The following is a 23,816-nucleotide window of genomic DNA, read 5'->3' on the forward strand; positions in this document are numbered from 1 at the left end:
GGCCTTAAGTAATCTCCTCAATTTCCTGACCATATCCTCCTCAGACAAGCTGCTCAAGGACATGGAAGAAGCTGATAATGGGGGATGGGACTGCTTGAACTTAACAGACACAGCCGGTGATTTTGTGTAGGCCCTTGCATCCGAAGTAGTAGGATCCGAGGTTAGAGACCTCCCCTGGATCCGAGGAAGCTGTAGAACCTGAGAGGGGAGCAGGCTAAGGCAGATCAGAGAAGGATTCAGCAGTTTTCTTTGGTTTCTTGGCATCAGGAGCATCCCTCGGAGAAGCAGGCAGGGATCTCTTTTTGGCCTCCTTAACAGAAGTTGAGGAGGAAGAAGCCTGGGAAGGGGTCTGAGCCTCAGCCGGAATAAGACCCCTCAAAATAAGTTTGTTCTGTCCATCGGTCAAAGCCCGAGGGTTGAAGGCCAAACAGATGGAACAGTCAGCATTAAGATGATCGGCTCCCAGGCAATAAATGCACCCCATCTGGGCATCCTGATTGGGGATCTTATGCCCACAATAAGTGCAGTGCTTAAAGCCAGGAACCGATTTGCTTTCAGCCATAAAAAAAGAAGCATGAGATTAATGGAATCTACGTCTGAGCTCTGCACGCGGCAAATGACATCTGAGGCAGTTGGGTGCATGCAGGGTATTATGGGTAAGAGGGAGGAGCTTGAGAGTCAGATCCAAGTCTGTGGAAAGTGACTAAGATGGATCTGAGGGTTGGATCCGAGACCATATTGTGGGGGTGAATTAAGGAGACAACATTAGATCTACTATTTTTACAGGAAACTATAGAAATAAAAAAAAATAAAATGGCAAAGAAGACTGAAGTCTTCCTAAGGAATCTGATGCCCCAAAACAGCAGTCACTGGTAATTTAGTCTTGAGAAACTTATCAGTAAATCCCTAAAACCATAAACTATTATTCTAAACCGAGGAAAAAAAATTGGAAAAGTACATTTATCATTACCAAGGTCATGGCCTAAGAGGGACTGATAACTAAATCAAGGACAGCAAAATAACTACGCACTTTGGGCTGCAAGAAATAACTGACTATGTTATGAAGTGTACTCTCTTCTACAGTGAAACTCTCCCTAATAACTGAGTCTGGACACTGCATCTATATTAAGTCTGGATGATGGGAAAAAAAATAAAAAAGAAGATCAGGACAGGGACAGATGTCCACCTATGGCTAAAAACATGGATATAGGTAATTCCTGCAGCAATGATACTTACAATGGACACCACATGCACCCAAAATACATAAGCTGTCTACAAAAACAACATGGAAAGATTACATTACCTTTCTCTGAAAACTTATTAAACTTTTCTTTATTGTAATAAGTAAGCTTAAAATATTTTACAAGGTGGCATATTGGCATATGTATGCTAGTAATTTTATTTATTCTGCAGAACTTCTGAACTACTTTGAGTCCATGCCAAAAATCAAGCTAATTCAAATCAGTAAACTAGTTCTGCTTGGCCTCAAGACTAAATCTAGCCCTTAAATACTGCACGATACATATGTTTATGTACAGAGATCAGAATTACTAGTGAACCCTGTCACTATGGGCGCTGGCAAGACTGCAGGTTTCTCAACAGTCTTATCAGCTCCCAGAGTAGTGGTGCTACTTCTGGACTGGTTTTCAGTGCATAAATGTATGGAGTTTCCAAATACTTGAGTACAATTATCAATGGCACAGTTAACTACTGAATTGAAGATAGAGACCATAACACTACACTAAGAAGTATATAGACTTCATTCATGGACGTCTTTTGTTGGTACTCTCTTGTCACATACTGCCATAATAATCCACGGCATCACTTCATATAGTTCCTTTGGCGGCACCATTACAAGGTATGATTTCAAACCACTCACCTCTGTTATCACGGATTAGTTATATAACGGACTTGGCCTTTTCCTCTTGGAATTCTATATTGTTTTAAAAATAAAATCATCAATGAAGCATTTTAATTACAGACATAGTGTAACATATACAGTGATCGTACGGGAATCAAATTTGGACTTTCAGTTTATAATGCAGATTTGTGAAGGACCTTCATCATGCAACACAGTACTGACCAGCTTTTGCAAAAAGTCTACACTGCTTAAGAAATTAAAAGGGATGATTCATCTGGAAGACAACTTTAACAGCTCTGTCACCTTTACTTTTTTCTCTCGCACCTCTACATTAATCAAAATCCCTCAAAAGGCTTCAGATATTTAGCATAAAGCCCTGATACAGTGATTCTGGAATGGGCATGTGAGAAACGGTTGCAAAGTAGAGACTATGCACTTCTTTCCATATATCATTCCTTCATTTCAGTACCTGCAACTAATCTTTTCCCACCGTGGCTGGCTCTTTAAGACTATCCTCAATGACTTCTGTTTCACCAGACTTCTACTTGTAAACTATGATCCTGCCAGTATGGCTATAAACACTCACATACTACATAGTTCTCCCCAGTACACTTGATGCTATTTTAGGCCATCTCTATGGGGCTTTGGTAACTACACAGTGGTGTCATTATGATCTGAACTGAAATGTAAAACTGAGCTGTACTCTTTCAGCAGATAACTGCCACTCTGAAATAACATGCGACAATATCCTTAAAGGTAAAGTTACAAATAAAAGTAAACCTGCTGGTAGTCTGTCTGCCAAGATTTCTCAGGAGGTCTTAGGGAATTTACATAAAAATCTATCAAGTCTTAGAAGGGAAATAGAGTCAACAGCTGAAATTTATCAGTTACTGTCTCCACATACCCCCCCCCCCCCTTTACACAACACACAACACAAACACATTACGACTGGAAAGATAAAGTACAGTTGTGTACCTACCATAAATGTAGATGTTCGAGTGTGTTCACTGTTGCAGTCATTACACTTGGGTTATCCTGCTGGCAGACAACCTGCAGTCGGCCTGAATTCCAAAGTCCTGGTCCGGCGTCGGTTGCTGTCACCTCTTCCCTGACGTCAGTGCGCCAGGGATATAAAAGATGCAGCCGACGCCATTTTCTTGGGTTTTTCTTGCCCCAGATGTCAGGTGCCCCCAAAAGGGTAGGCTGTAAAAATTATGATCATAAAAAAGCATGCACATAACCTTCATCTACAAGCAAATACACCACATAGGTTGTATAGAATAGATAGGTACAGATAAGTCCCAGCAAAGAAAAAGGGGGATGGGTGGGAAGGTAACCTGGACTGCAACAGTGAATACACTCAAACATCTACATTTATGGTAGGTACACAACTGTACTATGTCCATCGTGTTTCACTGTTGCAGTCATTACACTTGGGTTGAATCCCAAAGCTGAGGTTGGGCGGCTGGGCCTAAATAGAGTTTGGAGTGGCTATGAAGCCCTGCAGAACTGCAGTGGCAAAGCCTGCTCTGGACTTAGAGAGGTAAATGGTAGTGCTTTGTAAAAGGGTGCACTGAAGTCCATGTTACAGCCTCCAAAATATCCTTGGTTGGTACTCCCCTGAGGAAGGCTGCTGAAGTGGCTGCTGCTCTGGTAGAATGTGGCCTAATGCCCTTGGACACTGATTTGCCATGTTGTGAATAGCAGAAATGAATGCAGTGGCCTATCCATTTTGAAATTGTCTGCTTTTAAATGGCTTTTCCTTGGGAACCTGCAGCATATGCCACTAAGAGTTGTTCAGTCTTTCTGAAGGCTTTAGTCTTGTCCAAGTAAAAGCGTAGCTATCTGTATATGTCCAAAGTATGCAGAAGACTCTCCCCCTTATTCTGTGGGTTTGGATAAAAGGTAGGCAAATGTATGGTTTGGTTAACAGCCATGCTGGACACTACCTTAGGCATAAATGTGGGGTTTGTCCTTAGAGAAACAATAAAAGGTTTCACAGCCATTAGTGCCTGTAACTCTGAGACTCTTCTTGCTGAAGTTATTGCTAGGAGAAGAGCGGTTTTCCATGACAAGTATTTTATCTCTGCTGTATTGGCTGGCTCAAAAGGAGGCAGCGTGAGTTTTTCCAAGACAAAACTGACGTCCCATGTAGGTATTAGAGCTCTTCTTGGAGGTCTTATGTTTTTGGCCCCTCTGAGAAACTGTCTTAGCAGTGGATGAGAAAAAATAGGTGGGTCCATATTGTAATGAGCTGAAATGGCAGAGGCATGGATCTTAATTGATGAGAATGATAGGCCTTTGTATAGCATCTCAGTTAGGTATTGCAAAATCTGAGGAATATTTGGTTCAGGCAAGTCAATTCCCTGTGCTTGTTTCCAAGCACAGAATCTCTTCCATTTTCTGCATAAGAATTTCTGGTGCTGGGCCTCCTGGCCTCCAAAATAACATCCATAACTGCTTTAGAGAGAGGTGTGTTCTGAATGATTACATTTTCTACCATGCAGCCAGATTTAGGGTTCTGAGTTGGCTGTGCAGGATCCGATTGTTCTGTTGGGTCAGCAAATGATGTATTAGAGGATATGTCCAGGCTGGACCTTGAGACAAGCTCTTTAGGATTGGGTACCAGTGCTGGCATGTCCAGTCTGGGCAATCAGTATCATTTTTGGCTTATCTTGTCTGACCTTTAGGAGTACCTTGGAGAGGAGAGGCAGAGGAGGGAAGGCATATACTGTAAGGGCTTTCCAGCTGAATGAAAGGGCGTCCACTTTCCATGCTTGCTTGTGATAAGTCAGAGTGCAGAATCTCTGTAGCTGGCAGTTGTGAGGAGAGGCGAATAGATCTATGTCTGGGCATCCCCATTTCCCTGTTATCATGTTGAAGATTTGTGGATCCAGTTTCCACTCGTGAGGATCCATGAGGTTTCTGCTTAGTTCGTCTGCCAAAGTATTTGTCTTTTCTGGTAGGAATTGTGCTTGCATATGTACTTGATAAGTCAATGCTGTGTTCCACAAAGTCATGGCTTGCCTGCAGAGGGGGTAGGAATGCGTGCCCCCTTGCTTGTTTATGTACCACATGACTGTAGTATTGTCTGTCTTTATCAGTAGTTGTCCTGGATGAAGTAGGTCCTTGAAGGCTATCAGGGCATTTTGTACAGCTAGCATCTCTTTTTGATTGATATGAAAATGCATTTGGGTCATATGCCCTGAATACATTTTCCTGCCATGTGCGCCCCCCAGGCATAATCTGATGCATCTGTTGTTAGTGTCTGCCTGGCAGTGGGTAAGGTGAATGGCTGTCCTTTGTTGTGGTGACAAGCCTGTGCCCACCAATGAAATTCCTGTTGCAGGCAGGGAATGAGAGTAATTACTGTTTCCAGGCTGTGGCAATGTTGAGTCCAAACACCTTTTAGATACCACTGTAGTTTCCTCATATGCAGTCTTGCATATGGAATTAGTAGAATGCAGGATGCCATGTAGCCCAGAGCCTGCAGAATTTTCCTTGCAGATAACTGTGTCTTTGTTGCCATGTCTCTGAAGTAAGAAGTCAGATGCCTTTGTTTGTCTGGCGTGAGAGAAGCCATTTGGGCAGTTGTATTTAAGCTTGCACCCAGGAATATTATCTCTTAAGAGGGCACTAGTTTTGATTTCTTTTCATTTACTGTGTACCCTAGGCAAATTAGTAATCTTTTTACAAACACCAGATGCTGTAGTAGAATATCTTTGTCCTTTGCTTGAATAAGGCAGTCGTCCAAGTAGGGGTATATATGAATTCCTCTTTGTCTGCAAAATGCAATTACTGGTGCCAGGAATTTTGTGAAGACCCTGGGCGCAGTAGATAAGCCAAAGGGCAGTGCAGAGAATTGGAAGTGCATTGAGCCAGCTATGAATCTGAGGTATCTTCTGCAAGTTTGTCTGATTGGGACATGCAGGTATGCCTCTTTGACGTCCAAAGTTACAAGCCAAGCCTTCTTGTCCAGCATGGGCAGAAGCTGCTGTAGAGTCAACATTTTGAATTCTGGGACGTCCAGAAAAGTATTTAGTATAGACAGGTCCAGAATTGGTCTCCAGGATTTGTCCCTTCTTGGTACTAAGAAAAGTCTCGAGTAAAATCCTTGTCCCTGCTCTTGTTGTGGCACTGGCTGAAGAGCCCCCATGTCCATGAGAGATGAAACTTGTTCTTGTGCCTCTTGCCACTGATTGCGTGGGCAGGTCTGGCATACCTTTTGCCTTTGGAAGGGTGTGAAAGTGGAACCTGCAGCCCTGAGAGATTATATTTAAGACCCATTTGTCCTGGGTGATCTTGTGCCAGTTTTGTGAAAAAAGTGCTAGCTTTCCCCCTAAGGGTACTGCCAAAAAATAAGTGCTTGGCATTGGCAGAGGGAAGTAATTGGGACTGTTTTCTATAAGGCTGTGATTTGTCTTCTCCGGTTTTGGAGGTAGAAGCACCCCATTGTTTGGGCCTGTATGAGCCCTGGGGCTGTTGCCTGCCTCTAGGGCGTCTAAATCTGCCTCTTTGTGGTCTGTCTGACACTGGAAAGGACCAATTCTTAGAGGGCCAGTTCCTGCTAAATCTGGGTGGCTGTACCTGTAAGAAATCTTTTACTGTCTGCATAGATTTTGCCTTATCCTCCCTTTTCTTTAACACCTCCTCTGCCTTAACCCCAAACAAAGTATCATGCTGTAATGGAGCATCCAATAATTTTGCTTTAACATGATCAGGCAGATTCTGTTCCTTTAACCAAGCATGCCTTCTAATAACAGAACCTGTAACAGCGGCCCTGCACGAGGCCTCCAGTGAATCACAGCCACATTGCAAAGTATGTTTTCCCACTTGTTCAGCTGCATGCAATAAATCCTGCAAATCTTTGTTTTCAGTACATTCAGAATTTGTCAACATTTTTTGTTTTAACAAAGACATTAAATATTGCTGATATTTGAGCATATGAAACTGACACTTTAAAGCCCTTACAGCCAAGGTAGCAGAAGTGTAAACCTTTTTCCCCCATCTGTCCAAAGCTCTAGAATCTCTGTCTGAGGGGACAGGGTTTTTGGCAGAAGCAGCCTTGACCCCTTTGGGACCCTGTGAGATAGTTTCTGGGTCAGCTGGGTCAGCAGCAGGGTTTTTGTAAAGAAATTTATGGGTGTCTGGGACCCTGCAGTATCTGTCTGGCTTGACAGGGGCAGGAGGTAAAGAGTATGGAAACAGGCCGGACTCTGAGAAAACATCATCTACTATGTCAAGAACAGGGGGAATTGCAAGAGGTATGTGCTGAAGATGTAAAAGAAAATCTCTAAGTCTTTTCTTAGAATCGGAATAATCCTGGCTCTCCCAATGGAAATGCTCCCTCGTGGTATGCAGGGTTACCCCAAAAGAATAGTCCTCCAGAGGAGAAGCTGAAGGAATAGAATCTTCAGCATCAGAATCCCCATAGGGAGGGACAGAATATCCCTGATCAGAAGAGGAATCAGAGGAAATGGAAACCTGATCAGAGGAATTATATTCAGTGTCTTGCCTAGGCCTCTTGTCAGGAGGGGGATGGGAACCCCTGATCAAAGTAATTAGGTCTTCGGCCATTTTGAGCATCTGTTTCATAGGCATAGAAGCCTGTCCTGGAGAATGCTGTACTGGTTTCCTTGTCTTTAAAACTATATAAAGCTGTGTAGATCTGAAGACGCCCTCAGAAGCCGATGCCTGCTCAGCGGCTCTGGACCCATCTGAGGGATTAATTTCCAAAGGACCAATACCTTGAGTATCCAGAGGCCTAGCTGTCTCCACATGGGAGTCGGAGGCGGCCTGTGGCTCTGAGGTAGCGGGAATCAGGGGCTGCAAAAGCGCATCACTGAGCACCTGTGACTGGCCTAGAAGAGGCTTCGTCGTCGGTTTTGGACTTCGGATGCTTGTCCTTCTGTTTATCCTTGCGGTTTTTATGAATTCCGGTTGTCGGTTGTTCCGACGGCCTTATGTAGTTAAACCTTCTGCCAAAATAATGAAAAGCAAAATCATACCGATGCTTAATAGTGGTTGGTTAAATCTAGCACAAAACCGACAACTAGCAACGTCGTGATCAGGGCCTAGGCAAGGGATACAGTAAGAGTGGAAATCCTTATGAGGTATTTGCTTCCCACAAGAAATACAATTGTTAACTTTTTCTGACATCGGTGTGGATCAAGAAAAACGTTTCCCCAATGGGGTACTTAGCTTTACTGAAGACTTCGGATCTGAAATTTGATTTCGAAAATCTCAGGAGTCAGCCGACCGGCACTTGCGAACTGCTTTTGCTTCGGGCACCGTGCGGCAATTAAGACGGAAGAAAATGGCGTTGGCTGCGTCTTTTATACCCCTGGCGCACTGACGTCAGGGAAGAGGCAACAGCAACCGATGCCGGACCAGGACTTTGGAATTCAGGCCGACTGTGGGTTGCCTGCCAGCAGGATAACCCAAGTGTAATGACTGCAACAGTGAAACACGATGAACATCTGTTTGTTACTTTGCATACAGGTCAGCTAAAACTATGCAACCATTGCAATTTCATATCATAACCAAGCATTACCCATAGGATTCCACAGTAAACTACTTCTTACCTGGAAATTCCAAGGGGGGAATCATCTCTCTTTAGAAGATGGCAGGCACATAAAAAAGCACCCATTTTTTAAAGTGGTTTAATGCCACTTAATGTATTACATATTATTCTTATTAATATAAACAGCCTCCTATCATTAAAACATTATTTGACACAGAGTGCAGGAGGATCACCTGATCCCTAAAAACAAATAGAAAAAAGAAAAGCAGTTTCTTTAGTGTCTTTTCATAGAATGTATGTCTGTTCATCCAGTTCTTGTGCGTACTACTGCTGTACGTTTTTTGTTCTGCAGTGTCAAGTAGCACCATGCAGTCCTCTAGAAGACATCCTGATGTAAAGTGCTTTTGCTTCATGTATACAAGCGTTCACTGTGTGAAAGGGGACAAAAATAAAAGAGAAACATGTTATAGACACCAAAAACTGTTATGGATACACATAACCAATAAAATGGCAGACAAACCTATGAGAAAAGCTGCTATAGGACTATTATGCTGCACTATTATAAGACAAGGTGGCACATGGAGTGATGCATTGTTTAAAATTATGAACAGAAAACAGTGAGCCTACTTTGCAGTTATCCAATGGCAGTCCCTCATTCCCTCTCTTGTTTTATTCTTCCAGGAATATAACGCTTTTTTAAATAACCATGACTGCCTTAGCCTCTACCACCCATTCCAGACAGTGATTCTTTAATCCATCTACCGGTCGTCTCAGTGCAAAAGAATTTTATGTTATCTAGACTGAACTATGTCCTCTCTACCTGCTGGTCATGTGTTTCCAGTGTTTTTCCATCACACTTTTAAAGTATCATACAAGTCCACGTGTCATCTCTTCAACTGTCAAAGGTCTACCTCCGTTAGCCTCTTTTCAAATGGCATTAATTCAACCATGTTACCATCTTAGCTGTCTTCTCTTCTGTTCATATAATTTTTCTTACAAGGCCTCCAAAAAGTACAGTTTTGTACCTACCATTAATGTAGATATTCGAGTGTATACCCTACTGCAGTCATCACACTTGGGTTATCCTGTCGTCAGGCGGCCCCGCAGTCGGCCAGAATTCCAAAGTCTTGGTCCGGCGTCAGTTGCTGTCGCTTCTTTCCTGATGTCAGTGCGCCAGGGGTATACAAGAGGCATCCAACGCCATTTTCTTCAGTTTTTCTTGCCCCAGATGTCAGGTGCCCCCCCCCCCAAAAGGTAGTCAGTAGATAGTACCAATAATAAAAGTTTAGCACAAACAAAACATCCCTCCAGCTATAAGCAAATACACCACAAAGGTTGTATCAGAATGTAAGGTATTGAAAGGTTTTAGTTAGGTCAGAGGGGATGGAGGGAGGGTAACCTGGACTGCAGCAGGGTATACACTCGAACATCTATATTTATGGTAGGTACAAAACTGTACTATGTTCATCGTGTTACCCTGCTGCAGTCATCACACTTGGGTAGAATCCCAAAGCTAAGGATGGGAGGTGGAGTCAAACAAGGTTAGAGGAGGCTAGAAGGCCCTGCAAAACTGCAGTGGCGAAGCCAGCTCTAGTCTTAGAGTAAAGTGGTAAGTGATAGTGCTTGGTGAAGGTGTGTACTGAACTCCAAGTTGCAGCTTCCATAATATCCTTGGTTGGCACCCCCTTGAGGAAGGCTATAGATGTAGCTGCTGCCGTGGTGGAGTGGAGCCTTATGCTAGCAGGAACTGGTTTTCCATGATGGGTGTAGCAAAAACGTATGCAATGTCCTATCCATTTGGAAATGGTCTGTTTTGACATGGCCTTTCCTTGTGATGCTGTAGCATAGTATACAAAAAGTTGGTCAGATTTTCTGAAAACCTTAGTTTTATCCAAGTAGTAACGTAGTTGCCTGTGAATGTCCAAGGAATGCAGAAGTCTTTCTCCTTTGTTCTGTGGATTTGGAAACAAGGCGGGTAAATGGATGGTTTGATTTAGAGCCACACTGGATACCACCTTTGGCATAAAGGAGGGGTTAGTTCGTAGAGAAACTCTGTCTTGATGAAAAATGAGGAAAGGCTTTACTGCCATTAGTGCCTGTAGCTCTGAGACTCTTCTGGCTGAAGTAATTGCTAGCAGCAGGGCAGTCTTCCATGATATAAACTTTAAGGCAGCTGAGAAAGCTGGCTCAAAAGGAGGTAGCGTAAGTTTTTCCAGAACAGAATTGAGGTCCCAAGTTGGTGTTGGCGCTCTCCTGGGAGGCCTAATGTTTTTGGCCCCTCTGAGATACTGCCTTAGAAGTGGATGTGAAAATAAGGGAGGATCCGTGTTGTAGTGAGCTGAAATAGGTGAGGTGTGGATTTTAACAGATGAAAAAGAAAGTCCTTTGTGTAACATCTCAGTTAAATATTGTAGAATCTGAGGTATGTCCGGCTGAAGGGTATTTTGGCCTTTAGCTTGGTTCCAGGCGCAAAATCTTTTCCATTTGTCTGAATAGGCTTTCCTGGTGCTGGGCCTCTTGGCCTCCAAAATGACATCCATAACAGCTTGTGAAAGAGTAACTGGCTGGTTGCTTAGGTGATTTGCCATGCAGCCAAATTTAAGGTTTTGAGCTGGCTGTGTAGAGTCTGACTGCCTTGCTGTGTGAGCAGATGAGGAGTTTGTGGTAAAATCCATGGTGGGCCCTGGGCCATGTTCCTTAGTAGTGGGTACCAGTGCTGGCGTGGCCAGTCTGGGGCAATGAGTATCATTCGGGGTCTCTCCATCCTGACTTTCAGCAGCATCTTTGTGAGAAGGGGCAATTGAGGAAAGGCATATACTGTCAGCATTTTCCAACTGAATGAGAGTGCGTTCACTTTCCAAGCTTGACGGTGAAATGTCCTTGTGCAAAATTTTGATAGCTGATAGTTTTGGGGGGTGGCAAACCTATGTCTGGGCGGCCCCATTTTTGAGTTATCACTGCAAATACTTGTGGATCCAGTTTCCACTTGTGAGGATCCATGATGTTTCTGCTTAGGTCGTCTGCCAATGTGTTCTTTTTTCCTGGCAGGAATTGAGCTTGCAATTGAACTTGGTAAGCCAGTGCTATGTTCCACAAGGTCATTGCTTGCCTGCATAGAGGGTAGGAGTGTGTACCCCCTTGTTTGTTTATGTACCACATTACTGTGGTGTTGTCTGTCCTTATTATAAGCTGTCCTGGATGTAAGAGGTCCTTGAAGGCTGTCAGAGCATTCTGTACAGCTAGCATTTCTTTTTGATTGATGTGCAGATTCCTTTGATCTGCAGTCCATAAGCCTTGAACGCACCGTCCTGCCATGTGTGCCCCCCAGGCATAGTCCGATGCATCTGTTGTCATAGTTTGCCTGGCTGGGGGTAAGGTGAAAGGCTGACCCTTGTTGAGGTGACATGCCTGTGACCACCATAAAAACTCCTGTTGAAGGCAGGGAATGAGAGGTATCAGTGTTTCCAAGCTGTGGCTGTGTTGAGTCCATACGCTTTTCAGGTACCATTGTAATTTCCTCATATGCAGTTTTGCAAATGGAATTAGTAGTATGCAAGATGCCATGAAGCCCAAGGCCTGCAGAATTTTTCTTGCAAGGAGTTGGGTCTTAGTTGCCATTATTTTGAAGTATTGAGTTAGTTGTAGTTGTTTGTCTGGCGTCAGATAAGCCATCTGGGCCGTTGTATTCAAGCTGGCACCCAGGAATGTCATATTTTGTGAGGGCACTAATTTTGATTTCTTTTCGTTTACTGTGTACCCTAGGCAACTTAGAAGGTGTTTTACAAAAGTCAGATGTAAGAGAATGTCCTTGCTTTCTGCTTGGATGAGGCAGTCGTCCAGGTATGGGTATATTTGAATTCCTCTTTGTCTGCAGTATGCAATTACTGGTGCCAGGCATTTTGTGAAGACCCTGGGCGCAGTAGATAAGCCAAAGGGCAATGCAGAGAATTGGTAATGGGTTGAACCTGCAATGAAATGGAGGCATCTTCTGCAATTTTGTCTGATAGGGACATGCAGGTATGCCTCCTTGAGGTCCAACGTTACTAGCCAAGCTTTCTTGCCCAACATGGGAAGAAGCTGCTGTAGTGTTAGCATCTTGAATTTGGGTACTTGCAAGAAGGTGTTTAGAATTGAAAGGTCCAGAATGGGTCTCCAAGCATTGTCCTTTCTGGGGACTAGAAAGAGCCTTGAGTAAAATCCTTGGCCTTGCTCCTGTGTAGGTACCAGATGAATGGCTCTCATGTCCATGAGAGCTGTAATTTGTTTTTGTGCCTCTGCCCATTGATTTGGTGGCAGGTTTGGCATTCCTTTTATCCTTGGCAAGGTGTGGAAATGGAATCTGTATCCTTGTGAGATAATGTCTAGGACCCATTTGTCCTTTGTGACGATGCGCCAGTTGTCTGAAAAAAATGCTAATTTTCCTCGCAAGGGAGCTGCCAAGAGAGTTTTGCTTGGCAGTTTTAGGTTTAAGTCATTGTGTTTGTCTTCTAGTAGTTTGGGACCTGTCTTCTCCTCCCTTCTGTGTTGCAGTGCCCCATTGGCGAGGTTTGTAAGGGATTTGTGCTTGTCCTCTGCCCCTTGGGCGTCTGTATTTACCCCTCTGTGGTCTGTCAGAAGCTGGAAAGGACCAATTTTTTGTTGGCCAATTTCTGCTGAAGTGTGGGGGTTGTACCTGTAAGAAATCTTTGACCGTCTGCATAGATTTTGCCTTATCCTCCATTTTCTTTAAAACCTCTTCTGCTTTAACCCCAAATAAGACATTCTGCTGTAAGGGTGCATCTAGTATCTTGCTTTAACATGATCAGGTAGAGTTTGTTCCTTTACCAAGCATGCCTACGTATAACAGATCCAGTAACAGCTACGCTACAAGAAGCTTCCAAGGAATCAAATCCACATTGTAAAGTATGTTTGCCCACCTGTTCAGCTGCATGCAACAGATCCTGCATTTCCTTGAATTCAGTCTGTTGAGGGTGTGTGCTCATCTTTTGTTTTACTTGAGACATTAGGAATTGCTGATATTTCAGCATGTGAAACTGACAATTTAATGCTCTCATAGCTAGAGTAGCTGAGGTGTAAACCTTCTTCCCCCACCTATCTAGTGCTCTGGAGTCCCTTTCAGAGGGTACAGGATTTTTAGCCATAGAAGCCTTAGCCCCTTTAGGACCCTGGGAGATTGTCTCTGGGTCAGCAACAGAGCTTTTGTAAAGGAATTTTTGAGAGTCAGGCACTCTATAATATCTATATGGTTTGGCTGGAGCAGGAGGCAGAGAATCTGGATTTAGACTATATTTTAAGTAAACATCATCCACAATGTCTAAAACTGGAGGGATAGCAAGTGGCCTGTGCTGGGGGAGTAAAATAAACTCTCGGAGCCTTTTCTTTGAGTCGTAGTAGTCCTGACCTTCCCAGTGGAAATGTTCCCTCATGGTATGTAAGGTTTCCCCAAAGGAATAGTCTTCAGGAGGAGAAGCTGAGGGAATGGAATCTTCAGCATCAGAATCTTCATAAGGGGGAAAGGAGTAATCCTGTTCCTCAGAGGAGCCCGAGGAAATAGACACTTGATCAGAGGAGGCATAATCCTCCTCTTGTCTAGGCCTTTTGTCTGGGGGGGGGGTTGGGAACCCCTGATTAAAGAAATCAAATCTTCAGCCATTTTAAGCATGTGTTTCTTAGGCATGGGGCTTTGAACTGGAGACTGAAGTGCAGCCTTTTTTGGTTTAAGAGGAGTCTTAAGCTTAGCATAAGATTTTATGGTGAGAGTAGTCGGTCTGAAGACACCTTCTGTAACCGAAGGTGTTTCCACAGCACCGGCTTCTCCTTCTGCAATGTTGTCGGTAGGGCATAAAAAAAAATGGCTGCGTCGGCCTAGAACTCTCTGCTTGAGAATCCGAAGCGGTCTGGGGTTCCAATTCTGCGGTCGCCAGGGGCTGCGTAGGTGCCTCACTGAAAACCGGAGAACCGGCGACCAGCCCAGCCGAGGCCTCGGAGTCTGGCTTGGATCTAGGCTGCCTGTCTTTATCTTTGCGTTTTTTATGCACACCGGTAGTCGGTTTCTCCGACGGCATAGTGTAATTAAATTTCCTACCAAAGTAGTGTCGTGCGAAATCAAAGCGTCGCTTTATAGTTCGCTTACTGAACCTAGCACAAAACTGACAACCAGTGACGTCGTGGTCTGGGCCTAGGCAAGTTATACAATAAGAATGAAAGTCCTTATGAGGTATTTGCTTCCCACAAGAAATACAATTGTTAACTTTTTCTGACATCGGACTGAAGCAAGAAAAGATTCCCCAATGGGGTACTTAGCTTTGAAGACTTCGGACTGAAATTCGATTCGAAAATCTCAGGTGTCGGCCGACCGGCACTTGCGAACTGCTTCTGCTTTGGGCACCGCGCGGCAAGAAAGACTGAAGAAAATGGTGTCGGATGCCTCTTATATACCCCTGGTGCACTGACATCAGGGAAGAAGCGACAGCAACCGACGCCGGACCAAGACTTTGGAATTCTGCCCAACTGCGGGGCCGCCTGACCGACAGGATAACCCAAGTGTGATGACTGCAGCAGGGTAACACGATGAACATTTAAACAGACTAATACAACTACAGATTTACCGGTGCCTGAATGAAAGGCATTACCATCCTTCCATCTCTGTCTAGATACCACCTTTCCAGATATGCACTCACAGCACAGTGTTTTTGATACTCCTCACTCAGACTGTACTTGATGGTTCAAATTTACCGTAAAAAAACCCAAAAAAACAAAAAAAAACTCTCTCTCTCTCTCTATATATATATATATATATATATATATATATAAAATCCCAAGATCACATGATGACGAGGCTCTATATGTTTACTGTTTACTAAGAAACACAACTAATCAGCCAAATAAACATTACCATATTCAAGTAACAGAATACTGATGTTATCATGTGAATAATATAGATCAGAACAGTGAGGTAAAGGCTACAGTAAGGTTTGAGGCACTGATGACAGTGAATGAGGAGAGATTTGATAACATTTGTTTCTTGGATTTTACCAGTGTTAGGTGGTGGCAATGAACTACTCAGCAAGGTCAGAAAGTTACAGAATAGCAGGTCTGTGCCTGTGGAGTAGAAGGGTAAAGCCCCGACTACAGCCCAAGTAACCAGAGTTAGATTAATGGTTTGGGTACTTGACTGTACATGGAAAGAGTAAGGGTACGCCCATCTGCAGTGGGGCTATGCAAGCCCTGGGGGTACATTCGCAAAGTTTCATTTCACTGAGGAGACCAGGAAAACAACTTCATGTGCCTCCTGTGAGCAGGGAGAACATCCTGCTGATGTCAGTCACTTGTACAAATGAGGGGCATTTCAGCACAGATACCCATTCTGCACTCCATCCACAGGTTATTGCTGGGTGAGTTCAAGGAAATGTGGGGCTAAAAAAACACCTCCAATGGCTGGATTCACAATGGCCTATCACAACTGATCCTCAACTCTGGTGAAAGGGGAACAAATGGGCTGACTGACCAGGAAGAAGCTGATGATCATCAGGCAGCAAGGCAGAGGTGGAAAAAAAGTTACAGAAAGGCTGCCTGAATGGAGAAAAATTATGCTACTACATTTAATGTGTAAGGGTGTGATATTTTGGGCAAATTCTGTATTGTACGGGAAGGAGAAATGGCATTTTAAACTGAAATGGAAAACAAAATAAAGAACAACATGGGAAATTTATTGAGAAAATCTTATTGGAAAAATAATAAATGAGAAAATGACAGTTTGGGGATGCATGGAATTATAGACAACAAAGGAGAAAATGCAAACCTTGTGATACAGAGGGATAAATGCCCTTACTGGATCCAGGATTACACAGGTTTGATTAGTAGCATAGGCCCTGGATGGGCCATGGGGGAGGATAGCAGTGAGCAGCTGACCAGGTTCTCTGCAGTAAAGCAGCAGTATAAGCCTGAAGTACTCTGTGCTGTTTAGTCAGGAAGTTGCACACAAGCAGAATCATACATGCAGTTCATAAAGGCAGTGACTGCAGGGCCTGCAAGGCTGCCGCTGAGCCGCAGGTGTTAGGGCACACTCACTAGGAACAGTATGATGCCGTGCCAACATATATGATGTTATCACTGACACCTGACATGGATTGTGTTGAGCCCAGAAATGGTGCAGTACAGCTGGTAAACAAGGACAGCAGGTGCTGTCAGCTGAAGGGGGGTGGGGATGGGGAATAAAAGAACAAAAGGACAATGCAGCAAGGAGAAGGGTGTTAAATATAAGGAAATGTGATGAGAAGACTGTTGAGAGGAGAGTAAAGTGATGATGCAGTTTTAGAGGAATACATCCTCTCAAGATGTCATATAATGGCATCTCTGCTTGCACCCAGTTAGCTCACTGGAAGTCAGACATTTCTGGGCTATGCAAGATCCCTATGGCCCATTTGCTGCTGCCCAGAAAGTCCTATTATACCATCTGTTTTCCCATCAGTGAAAATCAGGTGCTAGAGAGTGAGCCTAGCTTCTCCCAGGGCACAGCACTTCCCAACTTTTGTGGCTTGTTGAGCTCTACTGCCTTCAAAAGGGAGTTTGCCTCAGTATGGCAGCATATGTTCCAAAGGCTCATACTTCATGGGTGTAACATTTACTTCTCTCACTAGATGTTGCCTAAGTGACATGCCACAGCTATCTGCCTCCCTAGGATTACTGAGCTGGTGGCACTGCTCACTCCCATACTCCCTTAACCAGATCGTACAGGTGCCCAAGCTGCTAAATGATGCTAATCGAACCTTGAATCACCAGTGCTACAGTTAGGGCTGTATCCCTCTATGTCTTCAAAAAATGGTAATTTGTAGGCATTCAAGGTAAAAAGTTATCAGGTAAGAAATAGTCTAAGATGATGAATATTTTAATTTCATTTTTTTTTCTTTACGCCCAACCTCATGTATTGGAGTCTTAGCCTCCCTACATTTTTTCTGCCTTCTGTTATTTTTTTTCCTCAATTTTTTCTTTAAAATAAAATGTCTGCATCATGCTTTTTATTGTCACTACCTTATTAAAAGTTTTTACAGCAAAAGAGCTAAATACAGAGCAAATCAACTGAGGTAGAAGTATTTCACAGTCATACCCATGTGTAATCCTAATTGAGGAAGAAATCAATTCCTTGGTCAAACTGCAAAGTGGATTTAGAAGAGAAAAGTACCAGTGCAATGACCAAAATCAGCACATTTTATGAGAAATAAAGTTTTACTCACAAGTCAGACTAAATAAGGAGAGTGGCTATCTCTGCCATTACCTGCTGAATACTGTTTAGGTGTCAGACACAATCATTAGGATGCAAACCATGGTGCACATCTAGAACTGTTACAGCATGAAGTGTAATCAAACCTATGCACACGCACATCACCTGGTTATGCTGGTTTGGGATGTTCTACTTGGAGAGATGGGCCACACAGTCATAGCTCTCAACCTTCCATCTCCAAAATGAGGAACACATGGGTAAAATGTGGAACACATATTAATGGCTTACTAGCAGCTTCAACTAGGAAGGTCATAGGATGGTTAAAATATTCTGGTTTTACTTGTAAAGAAGATCTTTTAATGAATTAATATGTCACTGCTTGTTAACAGCCCACCTAGGGTATCACTCCTACTAAATGAAGTCAAACACCAAAGCTCAAACTAGACCTAACTTGCATCTCCTGCCACAAATGAAGCAATCTCCAAACAAACTCCAATCTCCCTCATGTGTGAAAGTAAATCAAACATATACACATAAATACTACAAAGGTTAATGCAAATTAGCAACATATTTTTCCTTTGTAATGACTTACACTGGAAACCCAGCCATTTCATAGGGAAGTACGCGTGTTTATTCTTCTGGCTGAAGGGATGCAGACCATGGTTTCAATCACAAGGTGCCACGTGAAAGGCCTGTGATAGGGAAGCAGGCTAGTGCTGAAAGTACAAGGACATGGAGTCAGGGCCAGCCCGGACAATTAATTACTATTTCCTACTTTCAGGGAGAACTGGAGCCTTACATATAATTCCATATTTTCAAAGAAATAAACCATAAATCATACATTACCACAGTTCAAACTATCTCATGATTTCTGGATCCTGCATAGACTTCTCACATTTCCTTATATCATCTTGGTAATTTAAGCCTACAGTCTATGTGCTCAGAGAACCCTTTACTTAACTGTCTGGAAGGGTGAGGTACAAGTACGAACTGTAATAAACATATTACAGTAATGCAACTACACTGACACAGAAACTTACACATGGTACCTAGGAGGTAAGAGGCAAAACTCAATCAGCTGTACTCCACTGATAAGGACATAACCTGCTGAATCAGGAAGCTACTAGTTACAGCATCCCAGCTTAGCCCCATATTTCAATTACATTATACATTTTGAGTATTATGAGTAGTAATAATGTCCAGCAGCATATGGGAAAAAATCTAGAATTTTCTACCATACCCAATTTTGTCGATGACTTCTTTCAATCTCCTGATCAACTTGTCATTCTGCACTGGATTATTCTCTAGAAGACTATGGAGTTTAGCCATGTAGGAATCCAGGGTTCCCAGTGAGGGCATTTCTCCGGTTCCTGGTGGGGCAGAAGACAGAATTAAGTGACAGGTTTCCAACTTCCATCATATAAATATACAACAACCTGTTTTGTTAGTGAGTTACATTGTTCAGGGGCTGCACATTGTTGACATTTCTTCAGGTTTTTCCAATCTGCTACAGTCTCAAAAGTTATTTAAACAGATAATTGCATGCATTTTGTCACTTAACAAAAGGCTTAGTGTCTCGACATGTGCTAATAATAGCAATAATAAAAATAGCAGTAATGTGAACATAAACAAATTTAACAGCAAGATGTGGAACATCATGTAGCAACAGGAAAGGTCCCGAAACTATTATATGGAAAGTGAAAGGTCAAACAGATGGCAACAAATATTATACAGAACTACAGGCTATAGGAACACAGAGGAAAAGGCAGCAGAGTGTGCTTGCCATAATAAAAGAATGCTTATTTGTTAAGTAATTAGAATGGCCCACAGACCTAGTACAGCCATGAACTAGGACAAAGGCAACACTGTACACAAAGACAGTGGAAACGGATTACATAGCTGTATATAAAGCATTGTTACAAAGACTTACACACTTTGTTGACAGTTATGAACAGTGTGTTTAAACAAACATAACTGCTGCCAGGAAGATGCCCTACCCTGTGGGACTTGCCAATATACCTGCTTTGGCTCAAGTGGCTAGAAGCAACCCTAAATCACTGTTAAAACTAAGTCTGCGATGATTACTCCTTAAGGGAACATCGGTGACTGCTTTAGAAGTGCCTTTATGAGCGACATGAATCAAACTTTGTAGATGGAGCAAGAGTGAATTGATTTGTTCATTTATTTAAATTAAATCCACACAAAAAAGTATGATCACTTTTGTGTGTAACTGCATCCTTTAAGGGCAATTTGCTGCCGCTGTGCCTGCTCTATGACATTTCTGAAGTGACCGCTACTGCTGCTTCTCTGTGAGGCTCGACACTGCATGCATGTGCTCTTTCTCTTGGGCTGAATAAACAACAGCAGTGGAAGAAACACTGTTTAAACCAAGTAAGAGTCACTGGTTAAAAGACCTATGCTGTCTGTCATCTTATCAGAGGAGTGTGTTCATTTTTTTTCCAGCCACTCTACACAGGAACAATACCAGGTAAGCAATCACAGGGACCATAAGATGCCTAGTCATATTCCCCTTTAAGCACACATACACCAGTTATGAGCATTTAATAATGCTCACCTCCCAGATCTAGCAGGGCAGTACCCGACAACCCTGATGTAAATTTATGTCTACCCATTCAGTCATCAACACTACCCTTAAAAGCAGACAAAGCAGACTTTCACTTGACCTGAAGTGGTAGCTCATTCCATGGACTGGGAATATGTTGAGTTAGAAAACAATCCCTCCAACTAGTCTTGTTTACTTGTTGGTGTAAATATAGGTCATTAGTATGGATGTTTGTACAGCCACAAGTTTTGTAAAGAAATAGGTTGTCAAAATAGCTCTGGGTCTTTTATGGCTCAAAAAATTATAAACAAGTCACCTCAGAGCAGCTAGTAGGCTACAGGGTATAAGAATAGTTGTGCTAATCTATAGGGAAGTTGAGGGAGTTATGGCATTTCACTTTCTGGTTAAAAATTGTTGGGGCCTTTTCAGTTTATCAAAATGCTTAGATGTATACATATACACACACACACACACACACACACACACACACACACACACACATATATATATATATATATATATATACACACACACATGTACATACACACACAAATATATATATATATCTTCTTTTGGCTGCTCGCGTCAGGGGTCGCCACAGCAGATCAATTGTTTCCATTTCTTCCTGTCCTCTGCATCTTGCTCTGTCACACCAACCACCTGCATGTCCTCTCTCACCACATCCATAAACCTTATCTTAGGCCTTCTTCTTTTCCTGTTACCTGGCAGCTTCATCCTTAGCATCTTTTTCCCAATATATTCTGCATCCCTCCTCAGCACATGTCCAAACCAACGTAATCTTGCCTCTCTGGCTTTGCCTCCAAACCTTCCAACCTGGGCTGACCCTCTAATATACTTATTCCTAATCCTGTCCATCCTCGTCACACCCAGTGCAAATCTTAACATCTTCAACTCTGCCAAGTCAAGCTCTGACTCCTGCCTTTTAGTCAGTGCCACTGTCTCCAACCCATATAACATAGCTGGTCTCACTACCCTCTTGTAGACCTTCCCTTTGACTCTTACTGGTAACTCGTCTGTCACAAATCACTCCTGACACTCTTCTCCACCCACTCCATCCTGCCTGTACTCTCTTCCACACTCACCATTACTCTGAACTGTTGATCCCAAGTATTTAAACTCATATATACGTACACACACAGAGACATATATTTATGGGAATGGAAAGAAAACATTTTGAAAAGCATTTTTTATCATGAAAGGTGGAAAAATGTTATCTCAGGGTAATAATTAGAATTGAATTATAGACATAGAATGTTAAAAGAAGATAAATGTGAAGTTAAAGATCACAGCTAATGGATTTTCTGAGAGTGAAAAACAAACTTTTCTTAAACTAGAGTATGTCTTTGTGCTTGCCAATATCACCTCTTAATAAAATGAAACGTTTTTCTTATTTATTTCCTTGGAAAAAATATCTTTTTTAAAATTCCTGTGGCATGTGGATGTTCAACAGGAATGCCTGCTGTTGTATTCACTTGGCAGGTATGTACCTATTACGGTATCTACTGGTTAAAAACTAAACCAATGCTTTTTGCCTCCTTAATTTTTAGTTCTGAATAAATTTACCACAAGTATCATAATTCTCAACCATATGTCCAGCTCCCTTTCCCCTCCCCCATGAAATATAAACTGGGAATGGGTATCTTTTAAGGCAATTTGGCCACCAAAGTTGCATCTTTGATGGATTTAACGGACAGCAGTTGATAATGTTGACAACGTTAAAACAAAGTTTAATGAAAAAAAAAACAGCCTATGTTAAAAAAAAATAGTGCATTAAGAATTTCTTTAGGTGACTTAGCAAATGTGCAATACTTAAACCTGCAAGAGGAAATGAACAGAATGTGCAACACTGCAATATATAAAAAAGGAGCTATGCATCTCTCTGTTTCATAGTGTGAAACTCATGACCATACCTCACAAAGAAGGAGCCACATACTCTGCCATTTTTAGCTGGGAGTAAACACCAACATACCAATTCTTGAATCATTTGAACAAAATCTGAATGATGTTTTTAACAATGCAGCAACATGTAAAACTACATTTCATTCAAATTCAAAGACAGTAGAGGCAAGCACATTTCTATTAATCAGCTGCCATATCCAAGTGGAGAAAATAAACTAAGGCTAAGTTAGTGGGCTGGAATCCAGGATATCTCTTTGTTAAGGAAATGTACAACAGATAGTAGAAACAAGCATGGGCAGAAAAAATATTAATAAAATCGAAGACAGGATGGAGTATGGATCCTGGCTATTTTTTAAAATGTTAAATAATGTAGTAAAAGAAAATGTCAGTGGAAGGAAAATGGAGAAATGTAATTCAGAAAAGTCTGGCAAAATATCAGTCAGGACAGCAAATGGGAGTTGATACCAATGTTTTTGTTTGGGTGATACAACAGTTAGGTAGGTGGTGCAGGGACAAAATCTCACAGTGGAAAAGTAATACTCTTGAATGCATTTTACACCCTGTTTTGTCAGACACTACATTTAGAAAAACAGGTACAACTACTGGGGAGACAGATAACAGTGACTGCAAGAGTATTAAATTAAACTTGAAAAATTGTAAGTTCAGCTAAAGCAGAAGGAAATACAGTTAGTGGGGAATATGTCTGAATGTGATAAAACATTTTAAATACATTAGGGAAGGATAAAGATATATACAATAATAAACTAAGCATAAATAAATAAAAATGAGAGGAGATGTAAAGGAACAATAAAATGCACTCCATAATAAGTGTCTTATTGTAAAGAGAGATAGCAGAACATGTATAAGGAAGCAGAGATTGGTACAAGCTACAGAAAATACAGGAAACAGGTAATTTGGTATTTCTGTGCCTGGTCATGTTTGTTTGGACAGAAATGGATAGATACATGAATAAATAATAAAGATACACAGCCAAATAAACATACTTCCATTAGACAAATAACAACATACTTACATTAGACAGTTATCTACTTAATACTTAAATAATTACATATAGATTGTTCTGGATTTTCATAAATACAAATATTGTTTTGTGTGTGTGCATGTTTGTCACATATATATATATACATATGTATATACATTACCTGATAGGTGCAATAATATTTAGACCTTCTAAACACGCTCTTGAGCTAGCATATAATTACGGTATCACAAGTCTATAAAGCTGTTTGAAAGCACCACAACTTTACCGAGCTGTGAGAAATAGCTACAGTTTAGTATGTCAGAAACAAAGATCATCATCAATTTTAAGAATTATGCATCTTGAACAAATTTGGACAAAGTGATACATTTGGTCAAGAATTAACTAGTCCAAGAAGGCCATTTCATTGACTTTTCTCCCTACTTCAGAAGTAGTTACTCTGGACTTAATATATTTAAGTAAGGAGGGTGTGTAGTGGGCTGTTCACTTGTTAAGGAGTTAATTCAACAAAGCTGTCTTTCAAAGAGGTCAGACTTCAAATCAGACCAAATCTAATGTTATGCATGATTCAAGGGGCTAATTAAAGTATTATGGAGCTTGCAGTTGCTTTGAAAAAATAACAGTTTCACAAATGGTACATTTTTAACTGCTCTAGTGTCTGCAATGAAAAGCAAGTGCTGCTGTTTCAAATAAATGAGCAAAGGAAATGTCTCAATTCTAAAGTGATTA

The 23,816-nt window shown here is 42.0% G+C and overlaps 1 protein-coding gene across 3 annotated transcripts in view; it reads right to left on the minus strand.

Annotated features, from left to right (window-relative positions):
• Window positions 1–8,309: 8,309 nt before the first annotated feature.
• The window catches only part of HMG20B (high mobility group 20B), a 197,150-nt gene continuing 181,643 nt past the window's right edge, over window positions 8,310–23,816 (minus strand). For 2 of the 3 annotated variants that reach the window (XM_044054088.1, XM_044054089.1), the window contains exons 10-12: window positions 18,845–18,974; window positions 18,197–18,320; window positions 8,310–8,812 (exon numbers count right to left, since the gene is read on the minus strand). In XM_044054088.1, coding sequence (XP_043910023.1) covers window positions 18,215–18,320; window positions 18,845–18,974 — 236 coding nt within the window. In that variant the 3' untranslated portion in view covers window positions 8,310–8,812; window positions 18,197–18,214. The remainder of the gene's footprint in view (window positions 8,813–18,196; window positions 18,321–18,844; window positions 18,975–23,816) is intronic. The other variant, XM_044054090.1, reaches the window with a different exon arrangement.

The sequence above is a fragment of the Protopterus annectens genome, chromosome 13.part0 (genome assembly GCF_019279795.1).
Source record: "Protopterus annectens isolate FY-2018-M chromosome 13.part0, PAN1.0, whole genome shotgun sequence".
NCBI lineage: Eukaryota > Metazoa > Chordata > Ceratodontiformes > Protopteridae > Protopterus > Protopterus annectens.